The sequence below is a fragment of the Plecotus auritus genome (genome assembly GCF_963455305.1).
Source record: "Plecotus auritus genome assembly, chromosome: 2".
In the NCBI taxonomy this organism is placed as follows: domain Eukaryota; kingdom Metazoa; phylum Chordata; class Mammalia; order Chiroptera; family Vespertilionidae; genus Plecotus; species Plecotus auritus.
In genome coordinates, this window is record NC_137771.1 from 103,764,041 (window position 1) to 103,782,369 (window position 18,329).

Consider the following 18,329-nt stretch of genomic DNA (forward strand, 5'->3'; position numbering starts at 1 on the left):
CTGACATTTGTGTATAACAAAACAATTAGGGTGTGTGTGTGTGTGTGTGTGTGTGTGTGTGTGTGTGTGAATTGTGCAAAGTACAAATCATTCCCAGCAGGACCACTGAGCTTAATTGGTGCACTAGAATCAGGGGGCTCTTGTACAGCTCTGTCTCACCACATCCTTCCCATGGTCCTCTGGTGGCCCCATGTCCCCATCACCTCAGTGACCTCCCTCATTGGTGGCTGTGGACTCCACTGTGCTCCTCAAAGCAAGTCACCTTGGCTGCCAAATGCCACTGTGCACCCAAGTTGAGTAAGTCCCTGGGCCAGGAGGGAATGTAAGGGTTTTAGACAAGGTGTTGTTTCACCTTAGAAAACAAAAGGAGTGTGTCCTTTGCGGCAAGATGGCCTGAAGGAAGGGTCTAAGCCTGCTCCCACTCTTGTCTGCAGGTTAAATGGTCATGAAGGCTGATGGGTCTGACTGAACATGTTTAGAAACACTCAGCCTAAAGCATGGGGTCTGTTGTGCGCCTGCCTGCCCTCTGAGTGCCCGGCATTTGCCCTGAGAGCCCCTCCTGAGAGGGTGCCTGGCTGGGGGGCATTACTTCCCAAGTCAGTCCCAGTGGCCACCCCTGACTCAGCCTCAAGCTGAGCCAGCTGATGCCTTGCAAACACACTGCTGTGAGGGGTGCTGACCCCATGGCTGCTGCTTCCCCCAAAGTCACTGAGCTGCTCAGCACTTCTATCAACCAGAGCACAGTATGGGTGGTGGCAGGAAAGGAAAGAAGGTCCAAGTTAGTCTATTCTGTTGCATGATAACTGCTGTCAGTTTTTTTTGTTTGTTTGTTTGTTTTTTTAGCCTCTTCTTATTATGTGGGAATTTGAGTTAGTTCTGGTTTCAGTGGAGAATACCTGTCTCAGTCAGCATGTTTTTGGCAATGACATGATTTTAAGCATGCATATGATTGATGTGCAAGGTAGGCAACTAAGTTGGCAATTGATGGTTGCCATTAACTTGAGCCAAGGGATCCCTGTATTTAAACTGCATTTATTTCCTTGATTTAGAAGAACTTTCTCAAGCCTATTCAATCTATTACAAGCAAGGAAATGAGCCTTTCTATAGGAACATTGCCACCAGCATGGTAGCCATCTGGCAGGAACAAATATCCCAGTCACATCCCCAAATAGGAACTCTGAAAATAAGTGTTTGTATTTCAGAGGCATCACTCCAGGCGAGGGAATGGGTTTCTGGATTTTGTTGCATCCCTAAAAATCAGGGAGAGCTAATTTATTCAGCCTAATTTAAACCTGAGTGATCTGTAAAAATGTATAGAGAGAGTTTATAAGTTGTGACTCTGAACAGATAAGAATGTATTCCTAAGGTGTGAGTCTCTTGCAAACAAGACTGCCTTGTGACAGGGATCCAGGAGGCAGCATCTGTGGAGATGAGCTGTGTCCTGGACCCCACCTGTGGGGGCCCAGGGTCGGAGCTGCCCTTCCACCTCTCCCCCTACCCCTCCCAGCTCCCAGCCCCCCATCTGCAGAGGACTCACTCCTGCTACCCCATGGACCTCCAGTCTCTAGACTAGGTTCACACTGCCCGACAAGGAAGCAGTTATCTATATATATAAAGAGCCAGGGTCGTAACATCCAAATGACCGAAGGTTCGACCGAACACCAGGCTGTGTGCACAGCAGGCGAGCACAGCACTGCTGACCTCTCAGAGAGATAGAGAGAGAGAGAGGCAGGGCTGATCAGCAGTGACAGCAGCTGCTGGCAAGGCTGGGAGCCAAGCCTCTTTCTCTTTCCCAGAGGTCAGCCAAGCTTCTCTCTCTTTCCCAGAGGTCAGTAGTTCAGCCCACTTGCCAGCAGCCTGGGGCAGCAGCTGATCAGCCCTGCCTCTATGATCAGGCCTGGAGATAGGCCCTGAGATGCTGACTGGCATAGAAACCGACCAATCAGAACCAAATCTGGGTGAATTGCGAGGAGCCAATGGCTGCCTGGGAGGCAGGGCTTTTGACTCTGACTGGCATAGAAACAGACCAATCAGAACCTACTCTGAGTGAACTGCGAAGGCAGAACCTAAGGTTGGGGCTAAGAAGGGGTTTTAAGGGCAATAGCTGTTTGGTGTAAGATGTAAGAAAGTGATTCAAGTTTTTAATGACCGGTTTGGCAGTATAGTGCATATGGCTGTCTATCAGTCCAGATATAGGGATTATGTGTTTTTGTCTGCCAAGAGCATCTCCTCCTGCTGAAAAAGGCTTTTCCTCCCATTTAAGCAATCTTATCCTATATAATCTATCTACATTAATAAAAGGGTAATATGCTAATTAGACCAGGTCAACCGGCCACCTTCCAGACATCTGACTTCCTTCCGGACAAAGCCATGGTGGTGGGGGCTGAGGCAGAGGCAATTAGGGGCAATCAGGCTGGCAGGAGAGGGCAGTTGGGGGGTGAGATCAGGCCGGCAGTGGAGGGCAGTTGGAGATGAGATCAGGCCAGCAGGGGAGGGCAGTTAGGGGCGATCAGGCAGGCAGAGGCAGTTAGGGGCAATCAGGCCAGCAGGGGAGAGCAGTTAGGAGTGAGATCAGGGCAGCAGGGGAGGGCAGTTAGGGGCGATCAGGCTGGCAGGCAGAGAGGTTAGGGGTGATCGGGCAGGCAGAGGGACAAGGTAGGGGAGATCAGGCCAGCAGGGGGGCAAGGTAGGAGTGATCAGGCCGGCAGGGGGGCAAGGTAGGGGTGATCAGGCTGGCAGGGGGGCAAGGTAGGGGCAATGAGGCCGGCAGGCAGAGGGGTTAGGGGTGATCAGGCAGGCAGGCAGGCAGAGGGGTTAGGGGTGATCAGGCAGGCAGGCAGGCGAGTAGTTAGGAGCCAGTCATCCTGGATTGTGAGAGGGATGTCTGACTGCCAGTTTAAACCAGCAGTTGGCTATCCCCCGAGGGGTCCCAAATTGGAGAGGGTGCAGGCCGGGCTGAGGAACCCCCCTCCTTGCACGAATTTTGTACACCGGGCCTCTAGTATATTATAAAAAGGCAAGACCTTCACCAGGTCTTGTAAATTGTGGAGGGTTACATCTGAACTGGGGTAAAAACTGCACATTTCAATAGTTAGAAATCATAGTTTGATAAAACGAATTGTTGTCACTCTTGCTAAAGCAATAAGAGGGAAATTCCGCTTTTCCAGGGTAGGGTCCACTTTCATGCCCTTTTCATTGCCACACAAAAGGTGATTATAGCCACTTTTCCTGAAGTTGCATGTTCTTGAGCAACAATTACACTGTCTAGACCAGCGGTGGGCAAACTACAGCCCGCGGGCCGAATCCGGCCTGTTCGGCTGTTCTATCCGGCCCGCAGAGCTGAAAGAGCGGAGGGTTCTCTTGCTCTCCCCTCCGCTCCTTTACTTTGAATTTATATTAGTTCACACAAACACTCCATCCATGCTTTTGTTCCGGCCCTCCGGTCCAGTTTAAGAACCCATTGTGGCCCTCGAGTCAAAAAGTTTGCCCACCCCTGGGCTAGACAGAGCTTTGGGCTTTGGTACAGGTTGAAAGAAATTGGCTTTTTCCAAACTCCCTTGAATCCCCTAAAGGGATTCCCTCTTATCCCGTGGTTCAGGGCATTGTGGTGTTGAGAACGTGGGTTTTCCGAAATTCTCCAAAGTTCATATAGTAAATATAAAAATTCTGCCCATTTGATGTTTCTTTGGACATTTTTTTTCTTTCAAAGTCAACCAAGTCATTACAAAAAGGCAGCACCAGATGTATGAAAATAGGCAATGTATGACCGATTAGAAATATATAAAGTCTAATAGCTTTATGATAAAAAGATGTGAGAAAGAAGCAAAGCAAAGGGCAGTGGCCGACAGAAGAGTTGTTCCCAATGCTGATGGGGACCAGCCATGGGAGCTATGGGAGCCCCACAGGCTGCACAGCCAGGCTTTCCCAGGAGCTGGGCAGGTGGCAGGCGACTGAGGTATAAAGAGAGCAATGAAGCAATTTGAACCCCACCCGCAGCCCAGACAGCCTGTGAAGACATTCTGTGCCCCACACGCAGCCTTACACAGTGAGCCACCTTAGGGAGCCACCTAGGGGACTCAGGGAGCATCTTCCTCTTCCTAACTCACTTCTCTACGGTTCATACATACGGGGTGGCAGGCATCTCATCCAAGAACAACCCCAAGATGTGCTCTCGGTTGTGGGTTGTGGGTGAAGGCACAGCCTCCACACCCCTGCAGGGGCCTTGGAAGGGACCTGAGACCTTGGGGCATGGTGGCCGTCTCCTTGCACCTTGGGCTTCCTGGAAGGCCTTCCTCCCTGGTGAGTGGAGTGTGGAGAGTTTGTCCTCAGAAGCTCTCGACGAAGCTGCCCGGGAAGAGGCCCGTGCGACCGTTCCTCTGCAGGGTCCCCTTGTACCAGCCGTCCTCACGCTTCTTGTGCACAAAGACAACGTCTCCCTCCTTCAGCTCTATCTCTGCCTCGCTCTGGGGCGGGTACGAGACCACGACACGGTACCTGAAGTGGGGACAGACACCACAGTGGGTGAGCCTGACCCAGAGGCTGGAGAATGACTCAGGGGTGGCCCGCTGTCTGCTGGCAAGATCTCTCTTTTCGTTCCTTTTCCCCTCTGGTACATTGTTGTAATTTGGGGCTACTTTTCCCCACTTAAAATAATTCTTTTTCACTTTTATTAAAAATTTGATAGTAGCCTTTCCCTGTGATGCCTTTTAGACCCTGATTCAGGCAGCTGGGATGTTTCCACCCACATGTGGCCTCTCTGAGTCACATCTTCCCTCAGGCCACGTCAGACCTCGGCCTCCCAGTGGCAGGGGCAAGACAGGTGGCCGTGTCCCCATCGTGGCACAGGACCCTGACCCTGTGTCCTCTGAGATCACTTCATAAACAAGGCCCAGTGTTTCACACATCTCATTCCTGCAAAACCTGGCCCTCCCTGTGGCCTTTGAACTCTTCACCCTTCATTTTCAGACCAACATGACATATGATCCCAGTGGTGACATGACCAGACCAAGCACAGACCTCTGAGGGCCCAAGGGGCCTCAGCAGGTGCCGGGTCAGGTGCACACAGGGTGCTATCCCTGAGAGCTGCCCTGACAGCTCCCGGATCTGAGACAGTGGTCTGACCCTCTCCGGCATTTTGCCAAGAGCCCTAGCTCAGGACAGGGCGGTCTGGCATACATCCCACACCTGTCCACAGGCAAGGCCTCAGCGGAGGAGGAGGAAGGCTGAAAAGAAGCTGTGCTTGATCTGAGGACCAGCCTTCTTCTAAAACACCATCAAGGACAAGCTAGCAGGTGCCCTTGTGCCGTGCCCCTCACTGTCTCAGCCTGACAGGAATTTCCCTGCTCCCACCACTCCAGCCACCCATACCTTCCCCACCCCTCAGGGAACTCACAGGGGCATGTGTGCTGACATCAGACTGGACCTTCACCCTCTGTCCATCCAGCTGGGCACGGAGCAGGGCTCCAGGACAGAGTCCAAGTACTAACTGTGCACGGGTTTGGTGCACGCAGGGTGTAGCCACTCTCACTCCCTAAGAGCCCCTAGCTGAAGGTTGTGACAGACTTGGGTAGGCTGAGGCGCTGGGGAGTACTCGGCCTGGCCAGGCCAAGGTGCTCAGTAATTGTTCCTCCACTGACCAGGAGGGCTGGGCCGGGGCCACCTGGAAGACGAGGGTAAAAGTCTCCCACCTTCCCCAACCCAGGCATGCCTGCTCCTGCGGACAGGGAGCGGGCCAGCCAGGCTGAGTGCCTTGGAGTGGCTGCAGGTACAGGTGGCTGGGCCAGCTTCCATGCCGTCCCTGGGAGCCAAAAGCTGGTTTTGGGGATATGGAGGAGGAGAGAAAGAAGCATATAAGTTCCACCCTCCTCCCAGCCCAGTGATGCAAACAGCTGCCTGCCAGGCCATGACCTGAAGGAGGACAGATGACCTATGAGGTCAAGCAGCACTGCACACAGACCACACCATCCCCAGGCCCTGGCACTCAGGCTGTGTGTGTGAACACCAAGACCAGCCCGGGTCCTCCCTGTGGCTTTCTGCCATCCTCATCTCCTTTCCAAACACCTGTCTCCTCTCAATTCCTCAAGGAAAAGAAAGGCAAGAGTGAGATGATTTCTCAAACTCTGAACAAAAGTTTTGTTTTTTGCCAGATGTGAAACAAACAAGCAAATTTTAAAATGTAACTTGTTAGGGAGAAAAGTACTTTTGTGCTTCTGAGCAATAAAATGGTTTAATGAGCCTAGATGGATGATGTGGGCTGAATATATACGAGACAGGCATTGAACATTTCTGTCCAGATCATTCCAAGACTCTGAGCTACTCTTCCTGCTGCATAGATGTAACTGGCACTTCCTGTTACAGGCACCAAAGGCCCAGGCACTCTGGAGACAGCAGCTCCTCCCGGGCAGGATCACGCGTCTTACATCAATGAGAACTCTGCTGAGGTGAGGTTATGTCGCTCACAGTTAGTTTTCAGACATAAGACTCAGGGAATGAAAAAGCTCAAAGTCAGAGTGAATTCTTACCACTGTATGTTGCAGTTAGCCTTGTGTGTGAGGTTTGGAGTGTCCTCTTCCCGTGTCATCTGCTCCCCCACAACAGCAGGGGACACAAGGGGCCTTGCCTGGCAGGCTCTCCGCAGCACTGGCTGCAGCACTGTGGGGGACACATGGTCCCCGAGTTACTGGAGAGTGGTCATCACAGAGCACTGTCCTGCTAGGAACTTGGAAACGTTAAAAACACATCTATACCCTGGACACCACACTCTAATATCAGCATGTGTTTTGGTTGCCTATTACTGCTATGTCACATTTCCACAAACTTAGTGGCATAATAAAACACAAATTTCTCATCTCATGATTCTTTAAGTCACCCACAGTCTCACAGGGCCGGCTCCTCTGGAGGCTCCAGGGGAGACTGTGCCCCGGCCTTTTCCAGCTCCTCAGAGCTGCCCGCATTCCTGGGCCGGAAGCCTCTTCCTCCATTTCAAGGACAGCAAGGGCGAGGGAGTCCTTCTCCCGTCAGATCACTTTGACCTTGTCTTTTGCCTCCCTCTTCCACTAATAAGGACTCTGGTGGTCACACTAGGGTCACTTGGATAACGCAGAATAATCTCCATAGTTAGCTGTCTTTATTCCCTCTGCAACATTAAGGCTTCTTTGCCACGTGGGGATCACATAGTCACGACTTGGGGAATTAGGGCACAGACATCTTTGGAAGTCATTATTCTACCTACCATGCCACACAATACATCAAAGCCAAAAACTTTTACATCCTAACGAAGCCAAACAATGTACAGGCCAGCAAGAGTGAGGATGGACAGACTACGTGTGTGAACATATGGAAAAAGAGACTGTGGCAATAAAAAATGGATTAATATATCTGTTGTATGATATAATAGTATTATATATCATTTCATATATTATTGTTGTTGCTATTGTTTATGCATTCATAATTGTCCAGGTATTAGTCTAGGTTTTCACAAATATTATAACTATCAGATAGGTATTATTATCCCCATTTTATATATGGGGGAACTGCAACTCAAAAAAACCCAAAAACCCTTATTTGGAGTGAAATGGCGAGTGTGCTTATTGCTCAAAGCCACTCTGCAATATTGCCAAGGAGTGAGAGAGCCAGAGGCAAGCATGCGGAGGGGGAGGGTGCTGGGGTGGCTGCCCCATAGGGAGATAGGGCATTAGTTATGGAACTACATGTGTGATTGTGAGCAAGTTACTCAGCCTTTTACTAAACCTCAGTTTTCTCATCTATAAAATGGGGTTACTGAGGGGGATTAACTGAGGTGCTGGTAGAAGTTAAGCTGCATGTACACATGGCTGCCCTGGATGTGTATGGCTGGGATCCATACCAATTGTTAAAGGTTCTGAATATCACACCTGCACAGAGCGTTCTGCAAGTCCTAGTTATTCTAAAAGCAGGTGTAAAGACAGACTTACACTTTCGCTGTTTAGCAGAAGTCAACAGTTGCTGGCCCATGTTGTCCTTCCACCACCTTAGAGAGAGATTTATTCTCAGTGGCCCAGAATCTCAATGCCACCCCAATGGCTCGGCTCTAAATCCCTTCATCAAGACCTCGGGTTGGCAAATTGTGGCCTGCACCTAACTTGTGTGGTCTGACAGTTAAGAATGTTACATTTTTAAATGGTTGAAAAAAATCAAAAGAAGAATTATAGTTCATGACACAAGAAAATTATATGAACTTTAAATTTTAGTGTCCATAGTAGGGTCTACTGGAACACCCACCCCATTGTTTCCATGTGGTCCATGGCGCCTTTATGCCCTCGTGGCGAGGCGAGCATTGCAACAGAGACTGTGAGCTGCAACACCTGCAACACTTGCTATCTGGATCTTGTTAGAAAAGGTGTGCTGAGCAGACCCATGTGAAACCTCTCTCCACGGCACCATTTATCCTGAGCTGATGCCTTCCCCTCTCCCACACCCCAGCCCCATCACCCTGAGCTGATGCCATCCCCTCTCCCCACACCCCAGCCCCGTCACCCTGAGCTGATGCCATCCCCTCTCCCCAAACCACAGCCCCATCACCCTGAGCTGATGCCTTCCCCTCTCCCCACACCCCAGCCCCGTCACCCTGAGCTGATGCCATCCCCTCTCCCCAAACCCCAGCCCCGTCACCCTGAGCTGATGCCATCCCCTCTCCCCAAACCACAGCCCCATCACCCTGAGCTGATGCCTTCCCCTCTCCCCACACCCCAGCCCCGTCACCCTGAGCTGATGCCATCCCCTCTCCCCACACCACAGCCCCGTCACCCTGAACTGATGCCATCCCCTCTCCCCACACCCCAGCCCCGTCACCCTGAGCTGATGCCTTCCCCTCTCCCCACACCCCAGCCCCACCACCCTGAACTGATGCCATCCCCTCTCCCCACACCCCAGCCCCATCACCCTGAGCTGATGCCTTCCCCTCTCCCCACACCCCAGCCCCGTCACCCTGAGCTGATGCCATCCCCTCTCCCCACACCACAGCCCCGTCACCCTGAGCTGATGCCATCCCCTCTCCCCACACCACAGCCCCGTCACCCTGAGCTGATGCCATCCCCTCTCCCCACACCCCAGCCCCGTCACCCTGAGCTGATGCCATCCCCTCTCCCACACCACAGCCCCGTCACCCTGAGCTGATGCCATCCCCTCTCCCACACCATAGCCCCGTCACCCTGAACTGATGCCATCCCCTCTCCCACACCACAGCCCCGTCACCCTGAACTGATGCCATCCCCTCTCCCACACCCCAGCCCCGTCACTCTGAGCTGATGCCATCCCCTCTCCCCACACCCCAGCCCCGTCACCCTGAGCTGATGCCATCCCCTCTCCCCATACCCCAGCCCCGTCACCCTGAGCTGATGCCATCCCCTCTCCCACACCACAGCCCCGTCACCCTGAGCTGATGCCATCCCCTCTCCCACACCACAGCCCCGTCACCCTGAACTGATGCCATCCCCTCTCCCACACCCCAGCCCCGTCACTCTGAGCTGATGCCATCCCCTCTCCCACACCCCAGCCCCATCACCCTGAGCTGATGCCTTCCCCTCTCCCACACCCCAGCCCCATCACCCTGAGCTGATGCCATCCTGTCTCCCACACCACAGCCCAGTCCTTATTTGAATCTGACCCTCTGACCTCTTGTAAAACTCAAACAATGGCACCCTACAAACATGGCCTCGTGGACCATGTCACCTTAGTTAGACTCAGTTTCCTAAGACTCTAGGCTGAACTCTATGAAATTGCTGGTTTTGTTAAAAAAAATAATAATAATGTCAGCAATTTCATGCAGTTCAACCCAACAGTGTGTGTGTGTGTGTGTGTGTGTGTGTGTGTGTGTGTGTGTGTATATCCTTGAAGCCAATTTTGGAATAATGTTTAATTTTAAGATGTCAGAGTAGGCTAAACTTCAAAAAAACTGCTTCCTGTGTGGGGTGCACAGGCTTGTGGGGACTTAACCCAGCGTCCTACTCCAGGGGTTCCCTAGGATTGATGGACACAGTCTCCTCTCTACTCCCTTTGGCTCAGTATCCCATCAGTTCTGAACAATTTCCTGATGAATCACTTGTAAATCCCAAACTCAGGACCCAGATGGATTCAGAACATGAAATACACTCCCATTTATTCCCAAACTGGTTTTATCTTATGCTCACCTCCAAGGTCAGGACCTGAGTAGTCCTGGCTAGTGAGAGGTGTCTAGTCAATTTAGTCCTAAGGAAATCCCTGCTGTCCCTGCTCCCCAAAAGTGGCTCCAGACTTCACAGGTCAACCCACAGCAAGGTTTTAGAAGATGCAAGCTGGCCTTCAGCCTTACCTCTCTCTGGGCAATGGCTTGGGCTCAGGGCGGGCGGCAGCCATGGAGAAAGGGGCTTGCCTGGAAGGGGATGAGGAGAAGTTCAGGTCCAAGGAGCCCGTCTTTCTGTGCAGTGGCTCCATCCCCATCGTCCCCTGAATCTTGCTCTCTATGGGGCAGGACCCTGCCCGGCCATGGAGGGACAGTGAGGACACTTCGAGCCCCACTGCACCCTGGAGCAAGGCGTCTACTGCCACCTGGGGGTCATGGGTGGGAGAGATGGATGGCGGGGAGCGAGACTTCTTCTTGGTGGATGCCCCGGCTAGAAGTTTCAGCAGCCCACTCTTCTTCTCTTTCTGGAAAGACACACAATATTGAAACCCATTGGGTGAATGCTTCTAAGTGCCCTTGTTGTTAGTGAGGCGGGGGATGGAGGGTGGAGGGTGGGGGGAGTGTAATCCTTTTGGAAACTTTAAACAGAATCTGGGAAAGCTGGTTAGAGGAAGAAAACAAAGCTAATATCAAAAGCTTTCCCAACTCTTGTTTTCTTTCCTTTCCCCAAACATGGCATAATTGGCCCACATAGAATCAGGAGCCCCCTGGGCAGGCTGGAAGGTGCCCTGCCCAGGAGAGGGTACGCAGAGGCTGTTCCTGACAGCACACCCACTCGCCATCCAGGACCTGTTCTAACCTGGCAACTTCGTCTGGTCTGCCATCAGGGTCACCAGCAGTCATCATAATGTGGCTTTTCACCTGGTTTTTCTAACCCTCACAGCTAGGGTTTAATCATTCTGCCTTGGGCTTCCTGAGATGAGCTACCTCAGTGGCGTCGGGTGGGGTGTGGGAGGTGGTGAGGGGCTGGTGGTGATGGGGGGAGACCCTGGACACAGCCTTCTCTGCAAACCTTTCTCTGCACACAATCTGGGCCACACGGGACATCTGCAGAACTTGTGCGCGTGTGTACCCGTGTGCACCTCATACATCCCCCAGACCAGGGGTCCTCAAACTGTTTAAACAGGGGGCCAGTTCACTGTCCCTCAGACCGTTGGAGGGCCGGACTATAGTTTTTTTAAAAAAACTATGAACAAATTCCTATGCTCACTGCGGGCCCGGGACGAGTTGGCTGCTAAGCAGGACAGGCAGCGGCATCCGGCGGGCCGGATAAATGTCCTCGGCGGGCCGCATGTGGCCCGCAGGCTGTAGTTTGAGGACTCCTGCCCCAGACAGTCACTTGTTGTCCCAGTGCTGAGGATGGCAGCTGGTGAGGGCAACTCTACCATGCCCTGGATTCCCTCACTGGTGAATATACTGTGAAATCTCATCACCCGGCGGCGGCTCTCCTACCTTCAGGGATGTGACAACATTCAGGACATGGTTCCGCACGTACAAAACCAATGACATAATCACAAGGATCTGCCCTTACAATAATGAAGCTTGTCTCAGCATCATCTCATTAGGGACACAAAGACCCCTCTCTGGGCCTAGAACCCACTCCATATACCAATAGAGGACCCCCGGCACCACCCTGAAGGCCACGTGGTTGGGGGACACCCAGCACAGTCTTCGTCACGACTCTCGGCTCTGCAGGAGCATCTCCCGTTCCTCTCGGGTTGTGTGGCTCCAAGATGCTCTACACAGAGGCCCGGGAGCCAGGCTGCCCTGGTGACATCAGCCCAGACTAAGACCCAGACAGTGTCCTTGGGTGTCTGCACTTCTACTTCCTTGAACTCTGTGCAGCACTGGGTGTGAGGGGTGTCTCACCTCAGTCTCCCCGGCAGTGCAGGTGTAGCGTACATGGAGTGTGGAAAATGCTGCCATTAACACTGTAGGGATATTCTCCGTGTGGGAGAGAAGAATCATGTTCACCTGAGGCTGTGCCACATGTGTGGGTGTGCGTGACTGTGTGCATGTGAGGGGAAGAAAGTGTGGACACACAGAGAGGTGCTTGTCTTGGAATTTGGACACTGGCATGGCTTTATTGGAATTTAGTTTTCTAATGTCCAATGGAAGTTAGGTGGCAAGCAGATCTAGGGATATGGTGTAAAAGGGTGGCAATGCACATGAGTCTAAACCTAGACCACTGGATCGGTGATGGCTACCAAAAGTCTGCTTTAGCCGAAACCGGTTTGGCTCAGTGGATAGAGCGTCAGCCTGCGGACTGAAAGGTCCCGGGTTCGATTCCGGTCAAGGGCATGTAACTTGGTTGCGGGCACATCCCCAGTGGGAGCTGTGCAAGAGGCAGCTGATCGATGTTTCTCTCTCATCGATGTTTCTGGCTCTCTATCCCTCTCCCTTCCTCTCTGTGAAATATCAATAAAATATATTTAAAAAAAAAAAAAAAAGTCTGCTTTAGTCCCAGGTCACTGGACTCTGAGGTGGACAGATGCAAGGTTTCCTATTTCTGTCTTCCTCGTCTGTATGGTTAGAAGCTACTGGGAGAGTCAGTGTGCTGAAACTTCCTTAAAACACACATATATAGTAACATGCATATCCTTAAGCTAAGTCATTAATACTGTAGTTTGAACAAGTTCATACGTTTTTTTCTACTCCTAGCACTGATATTGAAAGAAAGGATGGAAGCAGATGTCCTAAATACCGTCCATGATGATAAAAGGCTGGCATGGGCGAGCAGGTGGGCACAGGACAACCCTATCTGTGCACTTTGCTCAGCTCAGCCCTGTTTTAGCATCCTTGACAAAGACATGCTTGGGCATACTTAAGAGAATTTCAGTAATTCAGCCACTAGGGGGCATCATGTATCTGGCTCAGAGGTTGCCTCAAGACATCCTGGTCCACCACCTAGCTGGGGCTTCTGCTGCCAATACTACTGAAAGGTGCTGGCAGCTGGCAGTGAGTGTCTGGCTCTGCATGACCTGAGACCACTTAGGGGAGGGCATTGGAGCTGAGAGGACACAGAATAAATGTGAGGGGAAGTATCTGATGGTCCATGGCCCTCTGGGCTCAGCTGTCAAAGCCCCCAAACCTCAAGTCCCTGGCCTTGGTTTCCTGCTAGCATGCTTCCCCCACTTAGCCTTTCCCAGCCCCTCTTTTATTCTTCTTCATGAGCAGAGAACAGATTTGATCAACAAATGCTTGCTTGCAAGGTGCTGCTTGGAAGGCCCTGGCAGCACAGCCACACCTCAGTGGGATGTGTACGGAGTTGAGAGAAGACAGAGCCACTGGGACACTTAGCATGTCATAGTGAAGTCCAGCCTCAGCTGTGTGTTTGGAAAGAGTTGGGTAATTGCAATGGATCAGTTTCCTGTCCTAGTTCTCCATGAATAAATAGGGCTGATTATTTTCTTAATTTGATTATGGCAAACACTGATATCATGGCTGGAGAACTGTCCACAACAGAATTCTGGTAATGGCTTCCTTAAGCATCTGGTTATTACAAACTGCTGTGGCATTGGTGTCCTGGCAGTCACCGAGCACCGAGTTTGTGGACCGCTCCAGGCCCTCCCTGGGGTCTCTGTTCTCTGTGATGCAGGTTAGGATCAGCTAACGAGCACTTCGAGGGCACTGGGAAGAGACTCACAGGTCAACTTTACAGGCAACATCATGGGGAGAATGAGGCTTTAGTGGATGCAATTTAGGGTTGTTCTGGGCTGAAAGTTATGTTAAAGAAAGATAGCTTTGCTGGGGTTTCTCCCAGGACCAGGACCTAAATTAACGATTTTCACGGGCCCAGTGAGTTGCAGGGAATGATGTTTCTGTTAGGTTTTGGGGGCCATTGCTTTCCTACGCGACCTTATCAGCATTCTGCTGTCCCCAGCTGTGGCTCAAATCCCCCTCCAGGGTGAATCACTTTTCAGCCTTGGTGGGGACTGCAAACAGTCTGCATTGTGGGAACAAAATGCCCCCCACAAGTCCTGCCATGGGAGGCAGACAGGTCTGCAGTTTCATCCTTCCTCTGCCCCCAAATGAGTGGTGGAGTGCTGCCACCCAGTGGGGACAAGCCCCCCTCTGGGAAGCCCTCCCCAGCTCTCCATGCAGTTACGCACCCATGATCCCTATCCCCCTTTCCTGTCATAGTTCATGCCAGCGGGGCCGAGGGACCAGGAGCACAGGTGCAGCCCCAGCTGGCCACACAAGGCCCAGCTCCGAGTCCCAGCTCCATAGACACTGCCTCACAGAGTTGTTGAAATGAGAGATATGAGTACTTTTTAAACCATGAATGCATCTCACAAATATTGATTATATTACTGTTTTTATGATGTGTTTGGATATTTTTAAGTTTCTGCAAAATACCTAGGACCTAGTTAGCTCCCAATACATTTTTGTTAAATAAAATGGATTTCATCTCCACCACTTGGTGTCTCACCGTTAACCCTTGTTTTGTCTTGGGAAAGCACATGGGACAATGCAGGCTCTCCCACTTGGTGAACAAATAACTAAACAGGGAGTTAGATAAAATGTAACTTTGGGGCCCCACCCGCCAAGATTCTGACTCAGCAGGTCTGAAACAGGGACAAAAGAAGTGACTCTGATTCCGAACCCAGCAGGTGATCAGGCAGAAGCCAATGGCCATCTGTGCAGCCTGGTGCGTGATTGCAGAGGACTGCAGACAGTGACGTCAAAACCAGGGAAGGTGATAAAAGCAGGAAACAAGGGTTATTGAGCACTTGCTTAGGAAAAGAGCTCTATAAGGAGAAGATACTGTCATCCTGTGGACCTTTAGGATGTTCAGCCACATCATGGCTGCCTTGGAGACAGATGGCATATCTGCCAGTGTCATTTATTAGTTGACTGAACTTGAACAAGTTATTTAACTGCTTTTAGAATCAGCTTCCTCATGTATAAAATGTAATACACACACACACACACACACACACACACTCACAAATTATCCTGGAAACTGTTTCTTGAGAACAGAGCCAGACACCCTTCTAAGTCTTGTACATACATTTGCTCATTAGGCTCTTAAAGTAGACATAGGGCAATTAGTTAGTAAGCTGCACAATCTGGATTTGAACCCAGAACTCAATTTCATATTTTAACTGCAACTCTGCTGCTTTGTCCTGAGAACTGAGACAAGGCACACAATCCAGTATGGCATTCTATAACTGTAGATGCCCCATACACACTGTTCAGACTTTAATTTGTTTAAGTCATTTCAGAGAAGGGCACAGGGATTTACACAGAACGATGATGATAGGACTCTGGCAGGGTCTTCATGATGACAAGATGGGCTGGCTGGTCCCATGTCCTCCTGGCGACACAGGCAGCACTCTGCTCCTCTGGGCTCCTCTTCAAGAGGAGACCTTGAGAGCAGTGCTTAGTGCTCCTGGGAAGACTGAGGATGACGACATGCAGAGCACCTAGTGAAGTGCCTGGCACACAGTCAGTTTTCAGCAAAGAGGGGTTGTGAGGATCCAGAGCTCAGTGGGATATGCCACAGCTCTTCATTCATTTCATCTGGCCCCAGTCAGCGTTCACTTCCTGTTGGCACAGACTGAGAGCAGAGGAAGTACATGTCTCATGGTTCACCCACAAAGGAAGATGCAAATAGGATCTTAGGGCCAGATGCACATCTGGGAGCCTCTGGGAGCCTCATGTGCAACAATAGGCTGATAATATTCTCCAAGTCCCTGAGACAGTCCGTCCTGACAGGTCACTGGGGACGTCTCAGAAGCTCCAAGATTGAAGAAGCACAGACTCTCTGGCCTCAGGGTGGGAATGTTGTAAGAAGCAAGGCACAATAAACATGTTTTCCACATTTCACTCAAACTCAGCCTGCCAAGTAGAAAGCATGAGGCGCCCTCTCCAGCTCCCAGCACACTAACCTAGTGACAACATGGTGATGACCAGAATTTGTGCTTAAAAGAGACACTGACCTCCTTTGGACCCCTCCTTTCCCTGAACCAGATGCCTCTAGGGCACTGGCATCCTTATTTCCTCCTCTTGAACTTCTTGACACTGTTGATGGCTTCTTCTGTGGCCTTTCTGAACAGCAGTTAGATCTTCTTCCCAGAACTGCTCCTTTCTCCCCCTTTGCAAACATGCCTGGACTCCCCTTTTCCCAGTAATTCTCAGGCTCGGCTCTCCAGCTCTCTCTCCTGTGTAGAAACATCTTTAGCCCCAACATCTCCAATGAGCTCTAAGACTTTAATTTGCAACTTCAAAAGACATCAGAAGCTCTGAGATGGAGGACTGGGGAGCCCCCTCTGCCCAGCCCCAGTTGGAGAGAGTCAGAGCTGATCATGTCCCTGTTCTTGTGTCCAGGTGAGGGGCCAGGTGAGCCCAAGGGCTCAAAGGGCAGAGAAGGAGGAAAGTGAGGTCAAGGCAGGAGCTGGGAGCTGGAGTTCTAAGCATGACCTGCAGGCCATCACCCTGACACTATCCTGATCCCCACCACAGGGCAGAAACCTGGGGCCAGCCCCAGGCTGCTCAGGCAGTGCAGTGCACAGCCTCGGTGGGGGCTCAGTTTTCCCAAGCTTGCCAATGATGGCAGCCCATGCCCACCCTCTCCCTAATATCTTCATCTATCCACTTTCGTTTGCAGGTCTTGCCCTTTTCCAAAGGCTCTACTCTCTCGTGTCCTTCTCAGGCAGGTAGGAAGTAATACCCCACACATTCTTTTACAAAGGAGGAAACAAAGCCAAGCACATAGACATGGAGAACATCAACCATGTGCCTGGTGGTTTGTATGCACTTCTATTTTAATGTACTTGTCCTTGGCTAGGGCTGCCACAACAAAATAGCGTAGACGGGGAAGCTTAGGCACCAGAAACTGATTTTCTCACCATCTGAAAGCTGGAAGTCTGAGATCAGATTGCAAGCATGGTGAGGTTCCTCGTGAGGGGTGAGGGCTCTTCTGCTGCAGATGGCTGCCTTTTCACTGTGTCCTCATGTGGCCTCATGTGGCCTTTCCTCATTGTATGTGCAGAAGAACAGAGACCTCTCCTCCTCTTCTTAGAGGCCACTAATCCCATCAGGAGGCCCTACCCTCATGACTTCATCAAATCCTAATCACCCTTGAAAGGCCCCCACCTCACATTGGGGGTAGACCTTTAACTTACAAACCTGGGGGGACACAAACATTCAGTCCAAAACAGTCCTCTCCATAACAGCTGTTTAAGGGCAAAGTTACCTTACTTACAGTTGAGGAAATTCAAGTTCAGAGAGATGACATGGGTGGATGGGGACCTATACTACCACATTGCCCGCCATCCCTTCTACAGGTGGTGAATGAGTGCAGGGACGGAGGAGGGTTATTTTCCGCTCATCACTGAGCTCACCCTTCTCACAGGTTGTGATGGCATGTTAGAGGACAAAGATCTTCCATGAGCTTCACACACACACACACACACACACACACACACACCCACCCCACACACACATAAACACACATACATACATGCACACACATACACAATACACACATACAAACACATAGACATACACACATGCTGTAGTTTTGATAAAGAAGTGTGAGATGGAAACATGAAAGCACATCCCAAATATTTCTATGAAAACAGTTACAGAAATGTTGGAAACATGTACGACTGAGAGGCAAATCAGGCATTCAAAGAATTGATGAGAAGAATTCTGTGAGATGCCAAACACTGAACTTCAATATATTCTTACTGGAAGCATTAAGAGTTCTAGATAACCAATCAAACTAAATGGCTGGCTTGTAAAAATCAACAGATCACATTTCCCACAGATGGGGAGTTCAGAAACTAGAAGGCCCCATCCTGATTTTAAGGTATAACTGGGATGTGAGGCAGACAACAGCCCAGGGAATCCAAACTACGCAAGCTCGAATATATCAGTGAGACAGCTAGCCTGCTTCATGGGAGCTGAGGAAAAGAAAAGGAATGAAACAAATAGTAAGAGCCACAGAGACAGAAGTGTGGAACTTGACAAGGCCACGAGGGCATACATAACACTTAAATTACTTGGCCAAACCCTGGCCGGCTAGCTCAATTGGTTGGAATGTTGCCCCAATATGCCAAGGTTGTGGGTTCAATCCCCAGTCAGGGCACATACAAGAAACAACCAATGAATGCATAAGTGG

At 50.9% G+C, this 18,329-nt stretch overlaps 1 protein-coding gene across 4 annotated transcripts in view; it reads right to left on the bottom strand.

The window, feature by feature from the left end:
- Nucleotides 1–18,329, bottom strand: part of SH3RF3 (SH3 domain containing ring finger 3) — a 371,306-nt gene that overhangs the window by 67,682 nt on the left and 285,295 nt on the right. For 3 of the 4 annotated variants that reach the window (XM_080653020.1, XM_080653019.1, XM_080653018.1), the window contains 2 exons: nucleotides 10,328–10,662; nucleotides 1,961–4,494 (listed from right to left, as the gene is read on the bottom strand). The exons of the other annotated variant lie outside the window; for it this stretch is intronic. In XM_080653020.1, coding sequence (XP_080509146.1) covers nucleotides 4,326–4,494; nucleotides 10,328–10,662 — 504 coding nt within the window. In that variant the 3' untranslated portion in view covers nucleotides 1,961–4,325. Of the gene's footprint in view, nucleotides 1–1,960; nucleotides 4,495–10,327; nucleotides 10,663–18,329 lie in introns of those variants that run through there. 4 annotated transcript variants of the gene reach the window in all.